Source organism: Poeciliopsis prolifica, unplaced genomic scaffold (assembly GCF_027474105.1).
Source record: "Poeciliopsis prolifica strain line A6 unplaced genomic scaffold, Auburn_PproV2 SCAFFOLD049, whole genome shotgun sequence".
Classification (NCBI taxonomy): Eukaryota; Metazoa; Chordata; class Actinopteri; order Cyprinodontiformes; family Poeciliidae; genus Poeciliopsis; species Poeciliopsis prolifica.
In genome coordinates this window covers 216,014-242,457 of record NW_026562424.1, presented here as the reverse complement: position 1 = coordinate 242,457, position 26,444 = coordinate 216,014, and the positions used below count along the sequence as shown (strand labels likewise).

At 46.9% G+C, this 26,444-nt stretch overlaps 3 protein-coding genes across 6 annotated transcripts in view; 2 read left to right on the top strand and 1 right to left on the bottom strand.

Annotated features, from left to right (window-relative positions):
* tmem130 (transmembrane protein 130) overlaps positions 1 to 23,520 on the bottom strand; it is a 30,704-nt gene extending 7,184 nt beyond the window's left edge. For both annotated transcript variants that reach the window (XM_055057800.1, XM_055057801.1), the window contains exons 1-4: positions 23,379 to 23,520; positions 23,174 to 23,238; positions 21,684 to 21,796; positions 18 to 177 (exon numbers count right to left, since the gene is read on the bottom strand). The gene's annotated coding sequence lies outside the window, so the exon portion shown is untranslated. The remainder of the gene's footprint in view (positions 1 to 17; positions 178 to 21,683; positions 21,797 to 23,173; positions 23,239 to 23,378) is intronic.
* Positions 52 to 12,671, top strand: baiap2l1a (BAR/IMD domain containing adaptor protein 2 like 1a). Of its 2 annotated transcripts, none has more exons than XM_055057799.1 (14): positions 52 to 251; positions 1,370 to 1,445; positions 1,521 to 1,607; positions 3,855 to 3,916; positions 4,146 to 4,217; positions 4,285 to 4,419; positions 6,205 to 6,357; positions 6,432 to 6,572; positions 6,949 to 7,066; positions 7,147 to 7,354; positions 8,308 to 8,367; positions 8,441 to 8,579; positions 10,965 to 11,005; positions 11,085 to 12,671. In XM_055057799.1, exons 1-14 carry the CDS (start codon positions 201 to 203, stop codon positions 11,155 to 11,157), a joined length of 1,416 nt encoding a protein of 471 aa, XP_054913774.1. In that variant the 5' UTR covers positions 52 to 200; the 3' UTR covers positions 11,158 to 12,671. The 2 variants fall into 2 exon arrangements, with proteins under 2 accessions (XP_054913774.1, XP_054913773.1); XM_055057798.1 differs by having other exon boundaries at positions 53 to 251; positions 8,438 to 8,579.
* LOC129377689 (transcription factor COE3-like) overlaps positions 19,262 to 26,444 on the top strand; it is a 43,359-nt gene continuing 36,176 nt past the window's right edge. For both annotated transcript variants that reach the window (XM_055057797.1, XM_055057796.1), the window contains exons 1-5: positions 19,262 to 19,718; positions 21,659 to 21,815; positions 22,052 to 22,115; positions 22,193 to 22,248; positions 25,829 to 25,902. In XM_055057797.1, the coding sequence (XP_054913772.1) occupies positions 19,597 to 19,718; positions 21,659 to 21,815; positions 22,052 to 22,115; positions 22,193 to 22,248; positions 25,829 to 25,902 (473 nt within the window). In that variant the 5' untranslated portion in view covers positions 19,262 to 19,596. The remainder of the gene's footprint in view (positions 19,719 to 21,658; positions 21,816 to 22,051; positions 22,116 to 22,192; positions 22,249 to 25,828; positions 25,903 to 26,444) is intronic.

The window sequence follows — 26,444 nt, the reverse complement described above, 5'->3', positions numbered from 1 at the left end:
TACGTCACAGAACCCACCCTCCTCCTCCTCGGTGTCCCGGTCCGCCGCTGAGTTCCGACACGTCTCTGCACTCAAGTTCGGAACCGAGGTCCAGACCAGAGCCGCTGGGAGTTCTACTGGCACCGAGGACAAGCCGGGATTTCGGAGCCACGTTTGGATTTTTCTGACTTCCGCTACCTGGAAGAGAGACGAGCTGCGTCATGGCGAGGACTCCCGACGGAGTGAGCAAGCTGACGGAGAGCACGTTCAAGGTGAGACAGACACACCTGGGACAGACACAGCAGGGACAGACACAGCAGGGACAGACACAGCAGGGACAGACACACCTGAGCAGACACAGCAGGGAGAGACACACCTGGGACAGACACACCTGGGACAGACAAAGCAGGGACAGACACAGCAGGGACAGACACACCTGGGACAGACACAGCAGGGACAGACACACCTGGGACAGACATGCTGTCTCTGGTGAAACTGCTCATCTGTTTCTCTAGTCAATCTGGATGTCCTTTTTTGAAATGAGATAAAAAAAATTGTTTTCATGTTTGTATAATTCACTGATTAATTTGAAGTTGGTGTTTAAAGTTTGGATGTATAGCCGGTCCGGTCCGGTGCGATGCGGTCCGGTCCGGTCCGGTCCGGTCCGGTCCTCTGGGGAAACGAGCCGTTTTCAGACGCACTGATTGAATCTGCGGTTTCTGATGGATTATCTGCTGTAAATTCATGCACTGGATGTTTGCGCTGTGAACGAGAGCCCAGCCGGCCCGAGGCAGAAGCAAGCCCAGCCTCTTCTCAGGACTTGGATGAGCTCAGCTTGTTGTCGGCCAGAATATATTCATTTGTGAGGATAAAATAACTCAGATTATTTGATCTTTTCAGTTGTTGTTGGAGTGAAACATGAGATTAGAGAAATCTTTCAGAGTAAAAGTCTGTGAAATGTGTTAATCCAGCTGTGAACAGATTAATGCTCATCTTGATTGGCTAATCTTGGTGACGGTTATCAGGTCAATGAGCTGGAATATCTGATGTAATCCAGATTATGTGAAGCAGCTGCGATACGGCGCATGTTTCACTCCGCAGCCTTTCCTGCCTCGTTTTAGGCTCAACCAGTTAAACCAGAGCTTCTCACCTTATCAGGAACCAGGAGGCCCAGCTTGACAATTAGATTAATCTGTCATGGCTGGAAGGAACCAGCCTGGAGGTCAAAGGTCAAACTAGGAGAGTGATGGAACCAGGAAGTGGACTCTGCCCATATAAAGTCCTTCCCGTCCCGGTTCTGTTCCGGTGTGAAGCCGGTTTTATGATGTGAACACGGTGGGGCTTCAGCAGCAGTGGGAATGACTAACTGGTTTCTGGTTCCGGTTCACAGAATGTGATGGAGCAGTTCAACCCGGCCCTGAGGAACCTCGTCAACCTGGGAAAGAGCTACGAGAAGTCCGTCACAGGTGAGGTCACTGGGGTCACCAGAGGTCACTGGGGCAGCTGATGATGATGACGTTCACGGCGGTTTTCTCTTGCAGCCATGACCGCGGCCGGAAAATCTTACTTCAACGCCGTGTCAAAGATCGGAGAGAATGCCATGGTGTCGCCCACGTCCAGGGAGCTGGGTGAGCGTTGGTTCAGGCCTGGGCGCCATGGCGTCACTCGGGGCGCCATGGCGTCACTCGGGGCGCCATGGCGTCACTCGGGGCGCCATGGCGTCACTCGGGGCGCCATTAACGAGCTCAAACTTTCAGCCATGATGAACATTGGGTTGTCCCCATTGTTCACATGATGTTGATTCAGTGAGAAAACCAATCAGGATGAAGCTCTCAGTTCAAACTGCTCTATAAATCTGTGACCAGAGTGGAACTTCCTGTCTGTTTGAGGGAAAACAGAGATTTAGGATCCCATCCATTCATTCATTCATCCATTCATTCATTCATCATATTTACAAAGCGCCTTCAGACCAAAAGAGCATGAATGACAGATCCATCGAGGGCTCCGGGCCTCACAGCGCTGGCTGCGGGTTCAGCCCCGTGACCCTGATGAGCCCAAATAAAACCAGAGCTTCGGTCTGAGGTTCTGGTTCTGGAGACCAACCATCATCTTGAAGCAGCTCAGGGTTCTACTGGACCTATGGCACTGTGGTTCTGGAAGCTCTGCTGCAGTGACTAAATGCTGGAGCCGGTACCGGGCCGAGCTGGAGCTCTGCCATGTGTTTTGCAGACAGGTTCCTGTTATGAATCAGGATCAGGTTTCTCAGCCGCACCCTGCGGTGAACAATGGCCGTCTTCAGCTGCAGCAAATGTTTCTCTGCTGAGACGGTCTGCTGCTGCAGCTTCTGCGTCTTTGGACCCAATCAGAACCAGGTTCAGACCCATACTGGTCATGTGACCTGCTGCAGGCCACGCCAATGTTTGTGTGAAATTCCTGTGCAGATCAGCTGGAGACGTTCCTCCACTAAACCACAAACCAAACCGTCACCAACGGATCTGACGCCCTGGGAAGCATCATCATCATCATCATCATCATCATCATCATCATCATCATCATCATAAATGAAAGCTGAAGAAACACTTTCAATATTAAACAGTGTGTGTGTGTGTGGGTGTGTGTGTGTGTGTGTGTGGGTGTGTGGGTGGGTGTGTGTGTGTTTGTTTGTGTGTGTGTGTGCGTGCGTTTGTGTGTGTGTGTGTGTGTGTGTGTGTGGGTGTGTGGGTGGGTGTGTGTGTGTTTGTTTGTGTGTGTGTGTGCGTGCGTTTGTGTGTGTGTGTGTGTGTGTGTGTGTGTGTGGGTGTGTGGGTGTGGTCACAGTTTTGGGTGCGGCTGCAGTTCAAACAGGATTCTCTCTAAACTCTGTTTCTGATTCAGCTGCAGTTTTACTCCAGTAAGAGTAACCGTACTTCAGAGTACTATTACTCAAGTAAAAGTGAAGAACTAGTTTTTTCGCCGCTGTGCTGCAGCTGAGGCATCAGTGACCTCGTGGTGACGGTGGTCAAAGCGCCGCTGTCGTCGACTCATCCTGACTCGGAGAGGTGGCGGCCATCTTTAATAGCCATCAGCAGGTGATGAAGGCTCTGACTAAAGTTCAGGTTCTGAGCCAGCCCGTCCGGCTCCCTTATCAGAACCAAAGAGGCGGGGCTGTTCCGGTCCGAGACGCTCCCAAGTTATAAAGCAGGAAGGCCAGTCAGATTTTTAAACCACAAGCCTTAAAGAGGCTGGTGTTAGCTGCTGACAGAACCAGATGGATGGGTTCTGGTTCTGATTCCATCCAGAGCTGCTCGCTCTGCTCTAAAGCCCGTTTATGAGCAGTACCAGAACTTCTCCCTCAGATGGATGATCAAACATTGAAGAAAGTTGTGTAGAAACTAAGCTGTGAATGAAACTGGGTCAGGCTGGATGCGGTACTGGGTTGGTACTGGAACATCTTGGTCTTCCTATTGGACCCTGAAACCAATAAACATAATAAGTATTCCCACCTTGACCAGTTTGACCATTTGTTCTATTTTATTTGCTCATTCTCATGGTTTAGAGGTTAGAGATTGGAGTTTAGATATTTAGGGGTTTAGAGGTTAGATATTTAGGGGTTCAGATGTTTAGAGGTTGAATGTTTCGTCAGCGGCTCGTTTTGTCTCTGCTGATCTCTGTTCCTCCCTCGGTGTGATTCTACATGCTGTGACCGACTTGCTTTCTGCAGCTCCTCATTGTTTAAACACCAACTGGCTCGTTGCAGAGAGCGGTAGAGGTTTATTAGCATCTTCTTCCCAGTGCCTACAGACATTACAAAGCGGTTAGCTAGAACGAGCTTCAGTGTCGTGTTGTGAAAGAAAGCAGCCAGCCTGATAACCTGAACATGACACGTTGTCTTGCAGGTGGTGTTCTGATGGAAATGGCAGAAAGCCACTGGAAGCTGCACACTGAACTGGAGGAGAATGTAAGTAGCTTTAAATCAGATTTCATAAATACAAAGTGATAAATTAGTAAATATTTGGGTTTAGCCATGGACCGGTTTCCACAACCTCTGGTTTGATCCATAAATCTAAGATTTGAGTCCAGATATCAAGTCCAACAGAAGGACGTTTCCACCGTGTTGGCACGTCTCCCTCTAGGGGGCGCTCTGCATCCCTGGAGGTGAACCGTGATCTGAACGTTTCTCTGTGCAGTTCAAGCGGTTCCACAGAGAGATCATCGTAGAGCTGGAGAAGAAGACAGATATGGACATGAAGTACATGACTGTGAGTGTTTGACTTCAGCGCCTCCGTCTGAAGGACGTCCATGTCTCATGTCTCCGTCTGTCCCCAGGCTACATTCAAGCGCTACCAGACGGATTACAAACAGAAGCAGGAGTCTCTGGACCGCTCCCAGACTGACCTGAAGAAGCTCAGGAGGAAAGGTCAATCCAAGCACGCGTTCAAGTACGACCTAAAGGAGAACGAGGTGAGACCGCCTGCCCCCGACCTCTGACCTCTGCTTCTCCAGGTTCTGTTGAATGCTTGGCGGCCGGACCCAACGGATCTGCCCTCTGGATGCTCAAGGTGTCATCATAGCATCGCCCTTCTCCAGATGTTACTCTATGAACGAGTGTCGTTTCAACACGGCAGACATGTTTCAGCGTTGAACGCCGTCGATGATGCATTTAGTGAAAATCTGGAAAACGAAGAGACTGACTTGAGTTGTTTCCAGGAAGAATAAATCCTATCAATGATTTGGATGAATCTCTGTCCCACTGACTAAAAGTCTGAACTTCAGAAACAATCAGATCACACCAACCTATCCAATATTTTCTGAAATGAACGATAAGTTGGCTGAGACATCAGGAGGCTCTTCAAAGTGTTTGAATCTGGACGTTTTGGACTTTCTCAGGTTATGACAGAAAAACAGAACCAGTGAGTAAAAATGGAATCCCATCCTATTTCACTCCGAATTTGAAATCTAGTTCAAGGCTGAAAATGAAAGCGAAGACCCCGAAGACCCCGAAGACCCCGAAGATCTCGAAGATCCCGAAGACCCACCCGGCAGGAAAACTCTTCCTCATCCTCCTCCAGTGAACCTGAAACAACAACAGCAAATCTTTTGCTCTCTGCTGGCGGTTCGCTGGTCCGTCTGCTCGTTTCTGCTCGATTGCTGAACTGGATCCAGCTGAGGTGGATTAGAGGCCAGACTTTGGAGAGGGATGACGCTCGGCAGAAGAGGCCATGAACACTTTCGGTTTGAGCACTTTCTATTCCTGATCAACCGGCTCTAACAGCTCATCTTTTAGCTGCTGGAGCCTCTGCTGTTATTTCCTTCAGCTCTTCATAAAATCTGCTGAACTCATGTTTGTTTATTTATCCAGGAGGGTTTTAAGCCCCGCCCTATTTTAAGCCCCGCCCTCTTGGCTTCAGGTTAGGGACAACATTTTATTACAAGCAGATGAAGGATGAACAGAAATGTTCTCTTAAAGCCAATCTCAGGAATCTCATGGCAAACAGCTGAGTCACAGCTCTGAGGTTTTCCGGCAGCATGTTGACTTTTCACATTTTCAGCAGGTTATTAATTAATTTACAAATATCACAGTTTTCATATTTAAAAATGTTGAGCTGTTTTAGAGCCAAATATTTGCATAAAATCGGCATTTTTAATGAATAACGTGATGAAAACATGGCAAACCCCATTTTTTCCCGTTGGGACAGGTTATACACTTTCGTTTGTTGCTTTACACACGGCCCCCACGGATGTTTGGACTAGGCCGTCCCAGTGTCCCTGGAGCCCAGCTGACAGGTCGTGTTGAACCCGATGTTGGTCGACCCTCCGTCCAGAACCAACCCAGAAGCTTCGACCTCTTCTGCTGCGACCCGCCGTCGACCGGCGGCCGCCTCACAATCCTGTGAGGAAAGGCAGCAGTGAATCAGAGCCGCTGCGCCTCCGTCTCTATTTGAATTAAAACCAAGAGACTGGACTCGGTCACCATGACGAGACGCCACAGAGAAACAGTTTGGTGCAGTCGGGGTCGTCTGCGATACGAAAGGGAAAACACCCAAAGCTCCTGAACTCATCAGCACCTTCATGTCTGAGTCTGTCAGCACTGAACTAACAACTGGAGCAATAAAAGCAAGGAGCAGCTGCTTTATGGGGCCGGGTGTAAATATGTGATGACAGAACGTCACCGATTCAAACAACAACACAGGAAACCCTGGGAAGCGAATCCTCATGTCCGCCCGTGTCCCTGTCCTGTCTCTGCAGTACCTGGAGACCATCTCGTCCCGTCAGATGGACATGCAGAAGTTCATTGCTGACGGCTGCAGAGAGGCGCTGGTGGAGGAGAAGAGGCGCTTCTGGTTCCTGGCAGAGAAGCACTGCATGTTCTCCTCCCAGCTCAGCAGCTTCCATGACAAGGTGAGGGCGAACGCAGACCTGCGTCTTCCTCAGTGGGGTCACGACCTTTAACCCTCTGTCCTTTTGTCCGCCAGGCCAAGGAGCTGCTGAGCACCAGACTGCCCACCTGGCAGGAGAAATGCAGCAACATGGACAAGGTTCCCGACACAGTGACCTCCATGATCCAAGGTCTGTCCGCCGACCCGGAGTCAGCGCAGACACGACACCACAGCAAGGTGAGAAGCTGCTGGTTCTGGTTCTGGTCAGTGAAACGTTCTGACAGAAGATCTGAGGAGCCTCATAGGATCCTAAGGTTCTGCTTCTGACTAGAACAGATGCTGCAGATGCTCATGTTACTTTAGACCAGTAGGAACTGGGTCAGAACGTTTCGTCCATTGTTTGGGTCAAAGAGCAGAACCCAGCAGTGTGGGAACTTCCCGGCTCAGTCCATATGAGACGATGTTTGATTTCTTGCTCCGGGTCAGAGTCCAGCTAAAGAGGAAGTTCTGGCTGCTCTCTGGCCCAGTTGAGTTATGGTTCTGATAAGGACTTGTCTGGTTTATGAGGTTCTGGACCTGAGATACTCATCTGAGTTTCCTTGTTGTTCCTCAGAACCACGTGAGCCCACTGACTCCGCCTCCGGCGCCGCCGCAGAAGATCAGCCCACTGGCCAACATGTTCAACCCCGAGTCCAGAACCCCTCTGAGCCCGTCTTCGGACCTCAGCTCAGGTACCATCAGCGACACGCCTGTCCAGAACGCTGCGCCGTCCCGGCCAGGAAGTCCTCCTGAATGTCCCTTTGTCCTCCAGAGCAGGGCAGCCTGGGAGACCTGTCCAGGTCCACATCCATGTCCTCCGGGCTCAGCGGGGGGGCCAAGTCCCGCGTCAAGACCATCTTCCCCCATACGGCGGGCAACAACGACACGCTGCTCAGCTTCGAGCACGGTGATGTCATCACGCTGCTCATCCACCAGGAGAAGGACGGCTGGCTGTACGGAGAGCTGGACCGGACGCAGCAGTGAGTGGTCAAGGTCCAACAGGACCACAGGATGTTCTGGTTGGTCTATGCTGGGTACTGGTTGATGCCTGGTTCTGGACCGGTCCAGATTAAGGTTCTGTAAATGTGAGCAGTCAGCATATAAGTGGAGATCAGAACTTCATCCCAGTTCAATTAAAAGAACCAGGCCAGCACAGATCTGGTCTGGTCCGGATCCTGGTATCTCGTATTCAGTCAAAATTCTGTCCAGCTCGGTCCGATGCAATTCAGTCCCTGTCATCGCATCAACATCCGGTTCCTGCGGGCCAGATCTGTAATTGTCAAAGTGGTGGGACCCAGTGGCCTCACACAGAACCACAACAAGCTGGTCAGAACCGGTTTGTTGGGTTCCAACCATGTGCAGGCTGCTCAGAGGCCACGCCCTCAGGAGGAAAGCTGGAGTTCCCAGCAGCGGAGGCGGTGACTCAGTGGCGTGCTTCACATCGCTCAGCTGGAAGGACGAGTTTCCTTCCGGGTTGAGTCTTTCTGTTGTGATGCAGGGGGGTAGAAGGTATGCAGGGGGGTAGAAGGTATGCAGGGGGTAGAAGGTATGCAGGGGGGTAGAAGGTATGCAGGGGGTAGAGGTATGCAGGGGGGTAGAAGGTATGCAGGGGGTAGAAGGTATGCAGGGGGTAGAAGGTATGCAGGGGGTAGAAGGTATGCCTGCTATGTTTCCCTCTCTTCCTTTGAGGCCTGAGTGGAGCTTAATCATCATCACTAGCAGCTCCAGGAGGAGCAACTGGTTCTGGTTCCTCCTTGGGCTTCAACTTGTTTCCTGTCAGGAGGAGGCGCCAGAGTTTCTGTCCTGCCTCAGTCATCTGGTTAAGATGCTCTGTGTGCTGAAGGTCCTTTAGACTCTGAACCGTCTAGTAAGCCGACAGTTTCTCCAAATGTCAGACATGATGGCGTCATCTTGTGGTTGTGTGTGTGTCCAGACGTGGCTGGTTCCCCTCATCGTACTGCCGGCCCTATGCAGACCAGAGCGCGTCCAGCAGGTATAGAGTCATGGTTGCAGGTCAGGGGGCGGAGTCAGAGTTTCTCTGCTGACGTGTTGTTCCTCTGTAGCAGCAGCCTGAGCGCCGCCAGCCTGCAGGAGGAAGAGGAGGGCGATGAAGACTACGAGCCGGTCCTGCTGCCGCCACCCGACTACAGCGACATCAACCCGTCCAAACCAGAACTCCCAGAAACTCCTCCGCCTCAGAACACGGTCAGTACCGAACCCGGCCCACTGCTACAGCTGCAGTCTGTACTGTCAAAATAAAAGCATTCACACGCCTGGACCTGTTTCACATTAAAACAACACAAAGTAGAACCTTGTTGTGTTCCAATCTTCCATCAGCTCTAGCCGTCCTTCCTTTGCTGAAGAACAGCATGACACTGCCACCACCATGCTTCACTGTGGGGTGTGCGGTTGATGTGTGGGATCTTCCACACAGAACAGCCAGCTTTAGTTTCATCTGACCAGAAAATCATCGTCCCCATGTTGGTGGTTTGGAGCAGAGCAAGCAAACTTCGTCAACGTCTCTCACCGCTGAGACTGCTGCTCTGCTCAATGCCTTCCTGTCCGTCCAGGTGGACGTCAGGCGGTCCATTCTGTCTCCATGATGCTGGTTGCTCTCCAGAACTGTGGTTGCTCAAGTTTATTGACTGGGTTATAGTTAGATGCATGATGAAATGTGAATACTTTGAAGGTTCTGAGGTGTTTTCTTCAACCGGAGCTGACCTCTGACCCCTGGACGTCCAACCTACTGACACATGAGGCTCCACTGGCTAAAAGTTTATTTAACGTCAAATTACAAAAGCTTTAGAAATGAAACCTGGAGACTTGTCTCCTGTTTCCAGATGCAGACCCTTCGTCCTCCTGGGTGCAGGGACTGAGCCCTCGCTGCTGGGAGCTCCCCAGTCTGAACTGGGAGCTCCCCAGTCTGAACTGGGAGCTCCCCAGTCTGAACTGGGTTGTGTTTCCTGCCATGTCAGAGCAGTCGATACTCCACTCCCACAGGGTGGACTTCAGTCCCAGCCTTATCAGCAGCTCCACACCCTGAGCAGCTGCTGGGCCGCCTCCATCCTGAAGGAAACTCCTGGTCTGATTGGTCCGTCTTTCGGCGAACAAACACCGCGTCAGGGCAGGTTGCCACGGAGAGGGTTACAGGTGCTGGCAGGGTCTTTGACTGCTGACTTATCAAAAGAGAAAGCAGGTGAAGTCGGACACGCTTTGTTGTCCTTCATTGTTCATCTGCTGCATCAGGGAGTTTCTCCTCTGATACGTCTCCAGTTACCTGGATTTGAGTTTTTTTAGCACGTAGGAATCTGACTTTCCTCCTGGCTTGATGGTGTTGTGGTCGCTGTGAGCTCTGGGGGCGGGGCTTTTCCTGAATTTGTGGCAACAGCATTAAACTTGTACTTCCTTATACTAAATGATCGTTGTAGTGGGTTGTAGCTGAGGGTTTATCTGGTGTGAATCTCTAGTTTTCTGTTATTTATTCCAGACGTTTTATTCAATAAATCAGAGCTAGCTTGGGATGATGTAGCTTCTATTTGGTCAGATGCTGAATTTTGATTGGATTCCTGAGCTGTGATTCGTTGGTTCTTTATCAGATAGTTGGTGAACTATGACCTTATTGCTGCTCTTCTGCAAGGTTTCAATCCGGTCAGCTGCAATGCTGCATGCCTGAGTTCACCAGATTTCAACAGATTATAATCTGTAATCTGATGGCTTCACAGAGTTTCATGGTCCAACACGTCTCTACCTGGGCCCGCAGAACAGTGTCTATTGAAGCGGGTTTCCTTCTCTACAGCCTTTCGTTAGTAATGCTGCGGGCCACCAGCCCAGCATGTTGAGTCTTATTTCCGTAGTTCTGCTTTCAGTTACAGGTTAATGAATCCTGATTTATGAAAGTTGTTTTCCTGCTTTGTGTCGACCTGATCCTGGTAGATTTAATGTTTAGCTAATAAAACCTGCAAGGTCACAGCTGGCAGATTATCAACCTGAATGTTTGTTTATTACACTTTATGCTGATATTCCTCAGAGCTTTAAATGCAGTCCAGTTTAGTGATATCAAGTGTTGTCTGCCCTCTAGTGGACAATTAGTGCTTGTTAAGCATCATTAAAACTTGATGAGTTTAGAGGCTGTCTAACATAAATGTTATGAAAGACAAGTTGTTGGCTCTCTGAGCTCTTAAAGTGATATACACACAGTTAAATAAGTCCATTTTCCTGTCCTTTATCCTGTCCAGTCAGTCACCACCTTCCTGAATAAATCCCTCAACTTGGGTCACTGTTTGCTGTAGGCAGCCATGATCAGAGGGACTGAGGTCATGTTCACGTGCGTAGAGGATGTGATCACAGACAAAATGCTTCTGCAAAGAGATGAATTAGCAGCACCTAAACCTCTAACCTTCCTGAGTGGCTGTAGTTCCACCCCAGGCCAAAGGAGACGCTATTTAATTCGGTTATACCCCTGAACTTGGTGCCAGATTGTTCTGGACTCTTTGCCAGAGACGGCGCCGTGTCTCAGCAGCTGCATTCTCCAGGTGCCTCAGCAAAGTCAGAATAACTCCAGCTTTCTTCTGTCCTTTGTCTCGTTGACAGGTGCCCTTAGTTAATGGAACAGCCAAACCTCCTTTTTTGGGGTGAGTGATGCAGCTCCAGTAACAAACCCTCTTCTCATCCTGCTTCTGTCTAATAGTTTATTAATGCATCTGCCTGCAGAGGAGGAAACCCGTTTGCAACAGTGAAGTTGCGGCCGACCGTCACAAACGACCGCTCCGCTCCGGTCATCTAGAAGTTAGTTCGACTGTCGCTACGCCTTCAGAGGAGTGGAACCACCCAGAAACTCCCCAACATTTCCCCAGCCTGCTCACCTCTCTGCTCCATGGAGAACTGCAGCCGTGTGTCTGATATCGGCCCTCGTGACCCTGAGGCCTCCTTCACTGTGAACTGCGATTGATCTGCAGTATTCAGCATTTCCTCCTGCACAGTTAATTTACCACTGCATCTCCGGGTGCTTCCCATCAATCTGCAGAAGTTTCTGCATGTCCACCATCAGTTTAAGCCATGCTGCAGAAAACTTCTCCCAGGTTTTAGACAGTGTGTACAATTTGGAGACGTGCGTGTTCTTGTCAGCAGCTATGAGCCTGACTGCAGCACATGCAAATCTCCATATGTGTGGGGCGCCAGCCCTGGGCACCTTGAGATGCTTTGTTTCTCTGTAATTGGTGATGTGTCACCTGGTTTTAATTGACCATTTTGGTTGAAGCTAGAGCTTAATGCACGCAGCTGTTGTATTGTAGAAACTCTGATGTTCTATGATGTGCAGCACAGGGCTTGTCGGGTTCCTGGAGAGCCTTGGGAAGCGGTGGGTTCCTCCTGGTCTCAGCCCGGGGTGAAAGGGCCCAGAAATGCTTCAACAAAATGTCCTCAAGGACATTTTGATCTCCACTATGATGTAACCAGCGTTCTGCAGATCCAGCGATGCCATGAGCAGATATCCCAAATCAGGAGCTGAAAGTCTAAAGTCGACAGTACCGGTTCATTGGACACGCCCAGAACCACCAGGGTAATGGCATCAATGGGAATGACGGCCCTCCTGCTTTTAATGTGAACCCTTTAGGACGTCTGATTGTAACTAAGCACATCATTGATTAATCTTCTGGGCTATTTGGGTCGGTGGATCAGTACCAGGCCCTCCGGTCTGGTCCTGTGAGCACTGATGGATACAGAGTAAATATAATTATAAGGCTTTCCTTTTAATGTGGACTTTAAGGAGGAAACAGACAGGAAGTTGGTGTGTTGATGGATGGTCCAGAGCAGCCACTGCCTTCCTGACTCACCAAACATCACTGGGTCAGAAATCTGTCTGGGAAGCAAGGAGGAGGTGAGGGTGAAGGGAGACGTGGGTTTGCAGTCTGACGGCAGTTGTGAAGGTGAAGAAGAAGAAGAAGAAATTTTATGTAAAGTTGTTTTAATGGAATATCTAATAAAGGCTAATCCAAATGAAGCTCCTCTTGATTTCACTCCTCAAGACCAATTTAAATGACTTTTTAAGTTTTTCACCATTAATTTTATCATCATGTACCAAAATGTTTGTCCAATTCATGCCTTGCTCAAAACTAACTGGGACAAAAATATGTGAATATGTTTACATCCAATCCACAATTGGATTAAGTGACTTTACATCCAATCGTATGATCAATCAAGTCAAATTTTCTCATAGATGGAATATGGAACACCATGCTGAGATACTGAGACGTGTTTATTTTCCTCTGACTTTTTTCCAATAAAAATCTGAAGCTTGAATCGGTGATTGTTGTGGCTACCTGGGTCTGTAAACCACGGGCAGTGGCGCCCTCTTGTGTTAATACATGGGAAGGATTATTTGCTCTTGGAAGCACATCTATCATAAATTCTAGAGAAATGGAAATTGGATCTTAAAGAGAAAATTGTACTTAATCTTCGCCCCCTCCTGTTGTCAGTGTAGTAGTACTGCAGATTTTCTGTTGTGGTTTTGGATTCCATTCAAGGATGGATGTGTGGAAGAACTCACTGTTAGGTACAGAGGAGGATCTGTGATGCTGTGGGAGCCTTGATGGTGTAAGAACGTGAGAATTTTTATTGACTTTTTTTCAGTTTGCGTATTTACTGCAGCTGGCATCACAAGTGTCATCAATGGGTCAGAACCAGGTCCGTTTTCCCTCCAATTGATTTGGATAGTTCAGAGAAACGAGTCACGGTTTTCTTTCTGCTTCCAACATCTCAGCAGTTCGTGATCGGACCGAAGCTCAGCTGGAAACGCTCCTGGTTCCCTGTTAAAAACTCTTTATGAGGAATTAGTCTGAAGCAAAGGAAGACGTGTTATGTCTGGATCCCGGTGAAACCTAAGCATAGAGCGCCCTCTGCTGGAGGTGAACTCTACAAACAGCCAATGAAATCGCTCCATTCTGAGCAGGTGGAGGTTTGAACAGAGGAAGCTCCGCTGCAGGAATGTTTGCCCCCCTGTTTAAATATCATTTAATATCCATCCTGTTGGGGTTGGTACCGATCAACCGATTACAGCTGATCCAAATGGTGTTGCATCGATTATGAGCCAGTTATCGGTTATTGTCAGGGTTGAACAGAACTTTGTAGCTTCTTGTCCTACAGCTGCTCCTTTATCCTTCCTGACCATAAATACCGAGGCTCCATTGTCAGATCCTCTGTTGCCTTGTGCCTGTGTTCTGGTCACCATTAGACCACCCATTTTCAGGTCTTCTCTGGACCAGAACCTGGGCCGGGTCAGAGACTGAAATCTGAACGGGATGCTGGAGATAGGTAAAGGTTTTTATCCCATATCATTGTTCCATTTATTTTTATTTTTTATGTTCTAAATTTCTTTCTGGTTGCATCATCTGTTTCCAGCAGTTTGTCTTTGATTGTTTCAATCAAAGCAGTTTTAATTTAATCTGGAAATAATCCGTCTGATCCAGAGACCAGCTGATTTTCTGGTGTCAGACTGACAAACACGTTTAGGTTCTGATCCCGACCCGGACACGTTTAGGTTTTAATTCATCAACGATCAGACAGAAGTCAGAAATCCTGCTGAACTTCCTTCTGTGTCCACTTGGTGTCACTGTCTGCATGTCTGCCAGAAGCTCTGCTGGGAGAGATGGAATTCCCTGAACTGGGACGACTGGAATCCCTGTGCAACACACACACACACACACACACACACACACACACACACACACACACACACACACACACACACACACACACACACACACACACACACACACACAGTAGCAGAGAGCTGAAAGTGTTTTTGTGTTTGCAGCTGAAGGTCAACTTCTTTGTTTCCTCCCATTTTCTTCTCATTTTCCGGCTTCTTGTGTGTTTTGTCCATTTTTCTAGTTCTGAACAATCAGAACCAAAATATTAAACATAAATATATGCTGGAGATGCTCTGGTCTTTTTCATGGTGACAGAATTGAAGTTGTTTTATAGACGCTTTAATTTACCTGAAGGTCAGATATTCCAGTGTCAATATTAGATCACATGACTGAGTGATGAAGGTGTTCTGGACCAACTGGGTCTCAGGGAGAACCGGTCACATTCACACCTGGCAAAACTAACTCATATCTCACATTTCCCTGCAATCTTATCGGGCCAATTTCAATCTTTTTTTAATCGAAGAAATGAGATCCGATCCAGACGTGGAGCTAAATCGGACCGGTTCCAAAGCATCTGCAGTCTGAACGCTCAGGTCGCATTTTACCCACTTTTGTGGTCAATGTGGAACAAGCGTCATTCAGCAGCAGACGGTGAATCATCACATCCCAACCCCACTACATCCTGGTCCCACTGCAAACAGAACCAAGTCGGAACCAGGTCTGGACTGGGTCAGAACCTGCAGTGAGTTCTCCACTGAAGGCCATCGCTGTTAGCTTTCTAGAAGCTTCTTTCACCTGATGATCATGCAACGCTCTGCAACTTTACAATCTATCCTGAGACGGCAGCCACCTTTACTGCGTAAACAGCAAGCTGCTACGTTGTTCTTCTAAGGGTTGCTTTGGTGTTGGAAATCGTTCACAGAGGTCTGACTGCGGTTCATTTAATTAGCATGAACAACCACAAAGAAAAAAGTGCCTTCCATCCGGTTCATGTATCTTGATGAACTCTAAATCTTCAGGTCTGTCCTGAATGAAAAGGGAGGTGCTGATTCTGAAGTGGGTTCTTTGAGATCGACCTCCACCCGATTCCTCAGGTTGCAAACACCAGCAGAACAAACTTCATGGAGGAGAAGAGCGTCAGCTGTTTTAGGGTATTATTGGCCTCTTATAGGTGGAGCTGGTGAGGCGGACATCAGAGGAAGCCTCCATGGGAAAGTTTCCTCCAGCAGATCACATACCAAAGATCTGCCAGTAAAGCTGGACTCTGGTTCCGCCCAGGTTCTGAAAGAGTCCTATCAACCACCTGGTATGGGTCAAACACGCCTCAATGATGAACCCCAAGAAAGCATGTCTGGGTTGCCTGGGTTCTTCATCAAATCTCTGAATCCCCCCTGTCCACACACAGTCTAACAGTAACAAATAGCAGCAGGATGGGAAGAAATATCGGTTGATATCGGCCTGGTTTTACTCATCGGACCGATACACACCGATATTTCGTGCTTCCATAGATGGTCATGCTAACGTCTCTCCAGGAAAACTTTAGCTTTCAGTATTTCAGTTTTTCACTCTTCCTGTGGCTTTTTGATGAGAGGAGAAAATGTGTCCGACTTGATGCTGATAATAGGTTGAAAGAGGTCAAATATCAGAGTAGAAGGTCAAAGCTTACTTTCTGCTGATCTCGGTCTTCACCTAATGAACTAATCGGAGCAAGAGCCGCGCTGCTAGGTCCGCCTAAAACTCAGTGCGCTTTGCTCAGGAACGCACTACAGCATCTGAGGATGAAGGCTCATCCTGGTCCTGATCCAGGCCTGTCTGGATTTAATCCCGTTTTTTTGAACACTGAATTCTAGGTCAACCGATGGAAAGTTTTCAGGAACGACGTCTGTCCTCCAGTTTGGTTTTAGGGAAGCGTTCCTCCTGGCAGGGTGGAGGTTTGGACCGAGGCCTGGACTCCATTTACAGAAATCGGCCCTGAGAGACGTTTCCAGAGCTGAACAGCTGCTGATCCAGATCACTGAGATCTGCGACGCAGGAAACGCTGCAGCTCCTTTCAGCCGTTACGCCGATGGGGGGAAGCAAGTCTGGCAGCAACGTAGCAGAGTTCAATTGTTCTAATCCCACATCACAGTTTAATGCTGCTTTTTAACCTGGGCACATGAATCAATGGTTCTCACCGACTCAGCCGAGTGTGTGTGTGTGTGTGTGTGTGTGTGTGAGAGAGACAGCTGGCTCGTCTGACTTTGCTGTGACATCTGGGAAACCCTCCGGTGTGCTGCCATGATCGCTGGTTGATGTTGCTATTTAAATGCAAATGTGTGTGTGCTGCATCTCTCTCACACACATTTCACGACTCGGCAGAAAAAACATATTTTATTTCAAATTCTTTACGGCTTTATTAAAATGGAACATTTACATTGTTCAATTAGTAATAAAATATAACATTTATAAAAAATATTTGAAATAAAATGACTTCTATAAAATGTAGTTTAAAGTCAAAGAATTTCCTGGTCTTATTTTGGGGAGTTGCAGCCTGTCGGTGCGATGCGTTGCGGTGCCTTGCGGTGCGATGCGGCTGCAGGACTCGGCAGCAGACGGGGAAATGAAATCAGGAATAATTTGTCCACTAGCTGCAGCTGATGGATGGAGCGCCGACGCTAACATGGTTTCTCTTTATGGAAATAGGATCCAGAATATCTCCGTTTTCCTGATGAACATTCCCAGGATGAAATTCCTGTCTCCAAATAATTTGCTTTGAATTAATCATTTTTCCAGGATTTAATCTGAAGAATTTATTCAGTGCAGCTCTCATCTTTTTAGCTTCAAAAAAATGGGGGGAAAAACAGAAAATATGAAAAACTATTTTATTTAAATTAGAACCCAGATAAAGTGAAACTGGTGAGTAATTTGTGGATTTAGTTTGAGGCCCAGCGCTGCTCCTCTTCCTCCTCCTCTTCCTCCTCCTCAGACCTGCAGACAGCTCATTTATTGCTCCGTTTAAATTGAATTATCAGCTTTTTATTACGATGCAGAGCGAGCCGCGGGCTCTGATCCTCATTACCCAGCATGTTGTTGTTACGGAGTATTGATCAGGACTGATTGATCGGGAAGCTTCACAAACTAAACTCTGGGAACTAACTCCTCTTCCTCAGCTTCCTCCTCGTCCTCAGGCTGGAGTAGACCTGAGGCTCCGTTAAACTCCCGTCTCCTTCTGAGGAGTTTCTTCTCCTTCAGCTTTTTATTTCTCCAGAAAAACATGAAAGCCCTCTTCCTCCTCCTTGTCTTCCTCCTCCTTGTCTTCCTCCTCCTTGTCTTCCTCCTCCTTGTCTTCCTCCTCCTTGTCTTCCTCCTCCTTTACCTCCTCCTTGTCTTCCTCCTCCTTGTCTTCCTCCTCCTTGTCTTCCTCCTCCTTGTCTTCCTCCTCCTTCTCTTCCTCCTCCTTGTCTTCCTCCTCCTTCTCTTCCTCCTCCGTCTTCCTCCTCCTTTACCTCCTCCTTGTCTTCCTCCTCCTTGTCTTCCTTTTTCTTGTCTTCCTCCTCCTTCTCTTCCTCCTCCTTGTCTTCCTCCTCCTTGTCTTCCTCCTCCTTGTCTTCCTCCTCCTTGTCTTCCTCCTCCTTTACCTCCTCCTTGTCTTCCTCCTCCTTGTCTTCCTTTTTCTTGTCTTCCTCCTCCTTCTCTTCCTCCTCCTTGTCTTCCTCCTCCTTGTCTTCCTCCTCCTTCTCTTCCTCCTCCTTGTCTTCCTCCTCCTTTACCTCCTCCTTGTCTTCCTCCTCCTTGTCTTCCTCCTCCTTGTCTTCCTCCTCCTTGTCTTCCTCCTCCTTGTCTTCCTCCTCCTTGTCTTCCTCCTCCTTTACCTCCTCCTTGTCTTCCTCCTCCTTGTCTTCCTCTTCCTTGTCTTCCTCCTCCTTGTCTTCCTCCTCCTTCTCTTCCTCCTCCTTGTCTTCCTCCTCCTTCTCTTCCTCCTCCTTGTCTTCCTCCTCCTTTACCTCCTCCTTGTCTTCCTCCTCCTTGTCTTCCTTTTCTTGTCTTCCTCCTCCTTCTCTTCCTCCTCCTTGTCTTCCTCCTCCTTGTCTTCCTCCTCCTTGTCTTCCTCCTCCTTGTCTTCCTCCTCCTTCTCTTCCTCCTCCTTGTCTTCCTCCTCCTTCTCTTCCTCCTCCTTGTCTTCCTCCTCCTTTTCCTCCTCCTTGTCTTCCTCCTCCTTCTCTTCCTCCTCGTCTTCCTCCTCCTTGTCTTCCTCCTCCTCCTCGGCCCGCCCCTCGGAGCCTCGGAGGCCCCAGTGGAGCGGCGGTGGGCCGGAGCGTCCCGGCTGTGAAAAGCCTTTTCTGGCTTCCTGTCTGACGGTTTGGAGTTAATCAGCTGAACGTAACGAGGCGCCGCAGCAGCAGCAGCAGCAGCAGCAGCAGCGGCAGCAGCAGCGGCGGCAGCAGCAGCGGCTGCAGCAGCAGCGGCTGCAGCAGCGGTTCTGTTTCTCCGGTCTGAACATAAGGATGGAGGAAGCCGTTGGCAGAGGTTCTGACCCGATCGGACCCCGTCTCCCGACCCGCTCAGGGAGGTTCTGTTACTGGACAGAACCGGGTCCTGGATCTTCTTGACCCAGTCAACGTTGGGTTTTGTGCAGAACTCGGATTTGGACCTCCTGGATTCTGACCCGGTTCTTCAGCGATGACCTCTGACCTCAGATGTTCGGTCCAGGTGTCTTCTGGTCCGTCCAGAACCAGAGAGACGACCAGAACACGTGATCCAGACGACGGTTCTGGTTTGATCCAGCAGCGACCCGGTTCATCAGCAGATTCAGGTTCTTCTGGGTCAGCGGTACCACTCAGGGTTCTGTCGGGTTTTCACAGAACTCTGAGATCTTCTGTTGCTCGGGTTCAGAGTTCTTCTGGAACCGTTTGGGTTCTGTAAGCAATTTGGTTCTAGTTCAGTTTGGTTCCGGTCCATTTGGTTCAGGTTCTGGTTTGGTTCCGGCTCTGACCCGTCGGACCTCGGAGGTCCTGATGGGTTCTGGCGCTGTGTTTCCATGGGAACCAGTTCAGTAACTGGTGGGACTGGCGCAGCACACACACCGCTCCGTCAGCGTGTCGCCCCCCTCCCTCGCCCCTCTCTCTCCCTCTCTCCCTGCGGGTCCAGGCCCCGCCCCCGGCCCGCCCAGGCCCCGCCCCCGCCGTGATGTCAGCGACTGGGAGGAAGACCCTGGGGTTTTTGGGTTCTGCCGTCCAGTCCTGTGGGGCCGCAGGGCTGAGAGTTTGTGGTCCGTCCCGGGCGGCCGCCTCGCTGCTCTTTGGGGAAAAGCCGAGCGCTGGGCTTCGATTCGCCGTCCGAAGCGTTTCCTCTGAGGATTCTTCCTCCTCTCTGCGGGTTCAGCATGTCGGCCGACTGTTGAATCTTTTTCGCCTAAAGTTGAATAAACCAGAAAAACAGAAAGTTCTGAAGCCAATAAAGAACTTCTCAGATTTCCCAGTTTTTGCTCTTCGTCCTCCATTATTAAAATGTCTTCCGCCCTGAAGCTGCGCGCCGTCCTGTAGCGCTGCGCTCCTCCAGTCCAGCTCTTCTTCTTCTGGTGTTTTTTTTGTTGGGAGATGTTTGGGATCCAGGACAGCCTGCCTCGCGGCGCCGCGGCCGGCCTGAAGGAGGAGCCGCTGGCCGTCCGCTCCTGGATGCACTCGGCCGGCGTGGTGGACGCCAACACCGCCGCTCAGAGGTAAGCTGCTGCCGCCCCAGGGGATTCTGGGAGCTGGAGTCCCAGCGCTCCGCTCCGACGTTTACAGACGGGAAAAATTCATTATCCTCAGACAAATTCAGTCCACTGACAGTCTGCTGAAACTTATTGTTAATATTTATTATTCAGCAACCGGAGGAAGAATCTGGGTAAAACAAAATAAAATACTGTTTTAATTAAAAATGAAAGTTTTTCTGATTTTAAAAATTATCAGGTGACAATGTGTGCTGCGTTTGAAATGCAGACTAAATAAATATGTATTTGCGTTTATGTATTTTTTATATCTGAGAGAAAATTACATTTGATTTTGAGAAGACTGCAAATGTTTTTCCTGAGGAATCTTTAAATTAATTTATTTTATGGCGTTTTAACTTGACTGCCAGATCTGACCAGAAAATAGATTTTTAATCTCAATGGGACTTTCCTGGGGAAACAAAGATTACATAAATAAAAAATAAAAAAAATTCTCCTCAAATCTGAGATGATTTTTATCCACATGACAAAAAAAAACTTTTATAACAAATTATTAAAAATGATTTTTCTTCTAATTATTTAAAAAATCTGCATATATTTCTATTTTGTCAGTGAAGCAAGCTGGGCTTCTTTGCAGCGGCTGCGTTTGAACATCGTTTCATCTCCTCAGCCTGAATTATTCACTATGCAGAACTTCAATTAAAATAAATAAACTCATTCAAATCCCTTTGAAATATTCACACAAAGATTCACATCTGCAGAGCAAAAACATTTTTAAATAGAATAAAAGATTTACATTCAGGAAAATTTAATTTAAGACAGTCGTTTTTTATTTTCATGTAAAAATATTAAAATGAATATAAAATGTGTTTATCTACATTAAATAACCTGACACTAAGCTAAATAAAACCCCATTGAATCTAAATTAATTTAATCTGAAAAGACAAATTATTGTCCACATTGAGAAATAAAATAAAAGGCTGATTCTTTAACACCTGTCTGTGAGCAGCTGATTATTTCTGGGATTATACAGTAAAGTCCAAATTGAACCTTAATGTGATTCTGCACAGTAATTATTATAATCACACAACCCTTTAATACTACAGCTTATTATTCACTTTATGGAAAATCTAATCCCAGAACAATTATAGAAACAATTTTGACTTTAAGGTTTAAAGCAAATATTTAACCAACATATAAAATATTTGTTTTAATAAAACATTCAGCTGATTTATTCTGAGGATTTAAAAGTATTTATTGACCAAATGTTTCAGTGAGTTTGTGTCCACTGCTGTGTTTTATATTTCCTGAAGTTGATTAAATATTGAAGTGTGTGTGTGAAACAATCGCTCCTGGTGTTCTCAGTCATATTATAATGAGGAGCAGATTTACTGTCGGGGTCGAAGCTGCAGTTTGACTTCATCTCCATGAATATTAATCAGTCGTGACTCTGCTGTGATTCTTAACTTTATTTCCTTTGACTAGACCTGAAGCCGCGGGAAGCACCGCACTTTCATCGCTGCACACAAACCAATCAGAGGCGCCAACGCGCGTCCCAAACACGTTTCTGATGCGTGCGGCCAGGTGTGGCGACCTGCAGTCTGTCCTCAGCGGAGCGCTTCATTCACGCCGCGCTGCGGCAGCCGCTTTCTGAACTGGTGGATTTTTACTGATCAGCAGTGGCTTTAGATGAAGCTTCCAAGAAATACATTCTGGTTCTGAAAACATCGCTGCAAATACTCCACAGATTTTACAGATAAAAACAAACGTGAGGGTTTATTTTAAAAACACAATCTAAACTGAACTTTACTCTTATAAATGCAGGTTTTTTTTCTCAGCTCTGAGCTGCTTTTTGTATGGAAGATCAATAGATTATGTAAAATAAAAATGTATTATGTTACATGCTATAAAGGACTGTTTTAGGTGATTTTTCTGCTTGTGTGTTCCAGCGGGGTGGGGTTAGCTCGAGCTCACTTTGAGAAGCAGCCGCCGTCCAACCTGAGGAAATCCAATTTCTTCCACTTCGTTCTGGCGCTGTACGACCGGCAGGGACAGCCCGTCGAGATCGAACGAACCACATATGTCGACTTTGTGGAGAAAGAAAAGGTGAGTCAGACAAAGGCAGGGTGGAGTTGTGACACAAACCAAACACGCCCACAGGACGACAGAAAATCAGATTCACCTGCCAAGTGACAGAAACCCCCAAACATCTGGCAACTTCGAAAACAAATGCACCCTGAAATCTCGTAGATGGATAAAAACATTAACTGTGAGCTTAGAGGTCAGCGTGTCTTAAACAAACCGCAGTGTTCTGAATGAGTGCTCTTCTTCTACTATTTTAGGAGCCAAGCGGAGAGAAAACCAACAACGGGATTCATTACAAGCTGCAGCTACTTTACAGCAACGGTAGGTGCGCTTCTTTCACTGCACAGAGCAGCTGAAGCCTGCAGACCAACATGAACACGGCCGATTTCTGCGTTCAGGTGTCCGAACGGAGCAAGACCTCTACGTCCGACTCATCGACTCCATGACCAAACAGGTGAGTGATTCAGGAAGTTCATCTTCCTCCTCCGCTTCTTCATATTATTAACTTCCTGTTCTTCAGGGAGATTTAATCTGACAACAGGAGAAAAACTTTCCACTGAACACCAACGGGAAAGTTTCTGTGGATTAATTTATTTCTCATGTTTATAGCACAGAACTGATTTTATTAAGGAGTTCTGACAGTCCGGACAAACAGCACATTATTTCCATTGGTTCTGTTGGTGTGTGTGTTCTTGTTGGTTCTGTTTCTGGTACTGTCTGTATTGTAATTCACTATGAGGCAAGTTTAAAAAAAGATATAAACCGTCATAACGACCATATTTTACTTAATATGTTGCAAAACAAAATTCCAGACAAATATTTCTAAATATTCTTGAAATATGAAAAACAGAAACACTAAATTATTAACTATAACATTTATAAAATTAAAACTTGTAACTAAAGTAAATTATGTTATCGTCTGAAAGTAGTGAAAACTTCAGCCCGGCCCGGATCAGCCCGGAACCGGAACCGAGCCTCTAAATCTATTAGCTCAGAGATTCCTAATAGATTTAGATTTTTACCTTCACTGAAACCTTTATTTCGTTTGAAAGCTTTTAATTATGTTTCGATCGGTCCCACTCTGTAAAATAATGCCATATCGGAAAAATAAGTAAAGTAATTAAATATTTAATTAGGTCAAATTCATTACTTGAACGTTTAAAATGTTTTCCTTGGCTCATCTCTTCCTCTTTTTTTCAACAAAATTGCAAATTGTGTATGACCTCGCATTCATTCATTACGTCCATGTGCCTATCCCATTTACATCTCAGTCACTCGGCTGTAAAAATGTAAAACTCGTTCTTGTTAGCATCTAGCCTAGCAGTCAGACTGGACCGGTGCTAATTTGATGCTACTAGCCTAGCCTAGCCCTAGCATACCTTCATTCCGGGAGGAGGTCGGCTGGCCTGGGGTCAGGACCGCTGCTGACTCAACTCGTCTGCTGCTAAATATGGCAAAAGGTACAACAAAAATTCAATATATGAATCTATGTCTTGATAAATATTTCCTTTGACTAATGAAATGTTAGACAAATGAAAGCTAACGCTCGTCGGTCGCTAAGCTAACAGGTTAATAGCCACTCACCTCTCTTGGTGAAACACTGTGTAACAGATTAACATGCTTTATTTCTTCCTTTCATTTTTTTCTCTTTCCTTTTTCAAAACCAGTTTTATTATATTTCAAAGCAGCGTCATGATTATTTGTGTGATTTTCATTCTGTCTGCTACTGAACACCGTCACACGCGTCAGCAGGACGAACCATTTCAATCAGAAACGGGGTGTTCACTAAATGTGGAAGTGGTAACATTTAACTTTTACAGGGAAAAACAAGTAAGAACACAGCCCTCATCATCATCAGTGTTATTGTTTACAGGACACCCAAAATACTTAAATACAAAAAAAAATCCTCTTTTTTATGTAAGGCGACCCTGGTAGTCAGGGCCCTTGGAAATGTCCAAACTGTCCTCCAGTTCAGTGCCCACGAGTTGTGTTGGTGTTTGTTCTGGTGGGCACTGGTTGCATGTACAAGTCCACCTCGCTGCAGCAAACAGAAAGGGGCGGGACGGATCACTGTCAGCCTCAGATCTTATTTGGACCATTGCACTCCAGAAGTGAAGGGGGCGCTATTTCCTATTGTGACCTCGGTTACGACCTTAGTTATGTGTGAAGAACCTTAAATCCTCTGGTGTTGTCTTTTTACCATATCACACATAAGTTTGTAAAGAAAATGATCAGAGGCACTGATGCAAATTAACCACAGTTTATTTAATCACAATAATACTAGGCATAAATAGTCAATTCATTTTATTGTACAATATCAATCACTTTAAATCCTAAATCTATGCTGGCCCTGGAAACCTTACCGCTGATGACCAGTTACTTTGATTAAATAACATCAGACTGCTTGGGGGAGAAATAATAATTAAAAAAACAAATGTAACTGAATACACCTAGGTGTTCCCAAACAAAAACACTCGCACAACAAAAGAAAAACTCCCGGTGAATAACACAAAACAAGAAACTCCCCTTCCACTAGTCTCCTCACTCTAGATAAAACAGCTTGGAACCAGGGACAGCACAGGTTATCTACAAGCGAGCCTGGAGGGCTGAACAATAAAAACTCCCAAAAGAATAAAAAGTTTGATCCATAAATAACCAAAACAAACTAAAACTGAAACAGTAGCAGGTCAACCTTCGCTAAAAGCTAGCAGAGCTCTGTATATCCTCTCCATGAGGAGGTTTCCTGCAGAGGAATCAGCCTGGATTCTCACCCTCTCAGCGATCTACCCGCTTTTAAATGTAAATGCCGATTGCTTGCCTCCGTAATGAATCAGCTGCGCTAAAACACAGCGTCTTCCTTATATGGGCAACCGGAAGAGTGCATAATGGACATAATGCCCCGGCTACACTATATTGTCTGCAGCCTCCTGTTTTTATTTTCTTTTGAAATCTGTGATATATCTTCACCTTTAGAAAGAAGTTTCACTCTCAGCATGTATTTGAACTTCTCTCTTTTATTTACTTCAGCGCTTCTCACAGTTTTAACAAATTATCTAGCATTCTGTGTACTTCTAAATCTGATCCTTAGTCAGATTTAGAAGTACACTTTTGCTTTTTTTTAGCTCCCCCTTCACTTCCGGAGTGCAATGGTCCCATTTCCAAATAAGATATGAGACTGACAGTGGTCCGTCCAGCCCCTTCCTGTTTGTTGCAGTGACGTCCTTCTCACTGGTTGTGTTTGTGTATGTTCTGGTTGAAACTCGTCAGTTCTGGTCGGTACTGGTTGATACTGATAAAACTGGATGGAGTGGTGTGTTTGTTGACTCTGTGGTTTTCAGCTCTGGCTCTGTTGGATCAGAAGTGGTTTGTTCCAGTTTCACCTCCTCAGCAAACATCCGGTTGAGTTCATGTTAGTGCATAGAAGCTCTTCGCGATGAAACTGAAAAATTAAAAAGTCATATGTGTGAAGCAGCATAAAACACCAATTTCTGTTCCCAGCAGGTGGTCAGTTCCCCCTGCTGGAGGAGTCCTGACCAGCGACAGCAGAAAGCCAACCTGTGGCTCTGAAACTCCTCTGATCAGACACCACACAGTCTGATCAGAGTTGATCACAGACAATACACATGATCACTTTAGTCACTTTAGATGATTCACAAACTCTTTTAATTTTGAAACTTGTGAATAGTCCCGGAAGGAGTCTTTCTGTGGTCAGAGTCTAAGCTCTGTTTGTCAGCTGGTCTTCAGCCTGCAGGGGGCGCAGTCAGGACCAGTTTCTGTATGGTAGAAACTCCGTTAGCCGCCTGCTTCACTCTCTACTGTGACAAATGGAAAGCAGCAGCGTTTAAATCCAACTAGTCATTTACTTATTGCGCCTTTAGCGCTGCTCTGAGTGGAGACGTTTGCTTCCAGCTGCTTCCTTTGAGTCTCCAGTGGAACTCGCTTCTTTCTGTTGCTTCAGTCTCAGCAATCACCAACATTGAGTCCTATTTGAGACAAAGGTTCAACCTGCTCTCTAACCTGTGTCTCTGTTTCAGGCCATCATCTACGAGGGCCAGGACAAGAACCCAGAGATGTGCCGAGTCCTGCTCACTCATGAGATCATGTGCAGGTAAGAACACCTGGACTCACCTGACCTAGAGGCTGCAGGCTCTCAAGGTTGGAAAGAAACAACCAGAACCAAACCACAAAGACTAGAGGCAGACCTACAGCCCCAGTTGAACTCAAATGAATGAACTGGTAAAGAACCAGAACAACAACAGCTACCAGTGCAATGTTACCTGATTGCAGTCAGTTCCCTGGTTGGTACCATTCTATGACCTAACTGGTACCAGCACTCACCCTTTTCTCTGCACCATGTTTGGGTCACAAAAACAGAAAAAACACATGAGTTAGAGGAGACGTTCAAGGGAAAAGCTTTTCCCGAATTCTCAATATCTCTGTTTCTATTCAAACAACGAAAAACATGGAGGGGTCCACGTAGTTGTTCCCATGGTAGGGCCCAAAATCACAAGTTGATGAATCAGAACTTATTCAGTAAATGTTTCCACCTCCCCTGGCATGTTGGCTGTTTTTTGGTAAAGCCAAAGACCTCTTGAAGATCACCTGCCAGTCTGCAGGTGATCTTCTTTAGAGATAAATCTGATGGAGTTG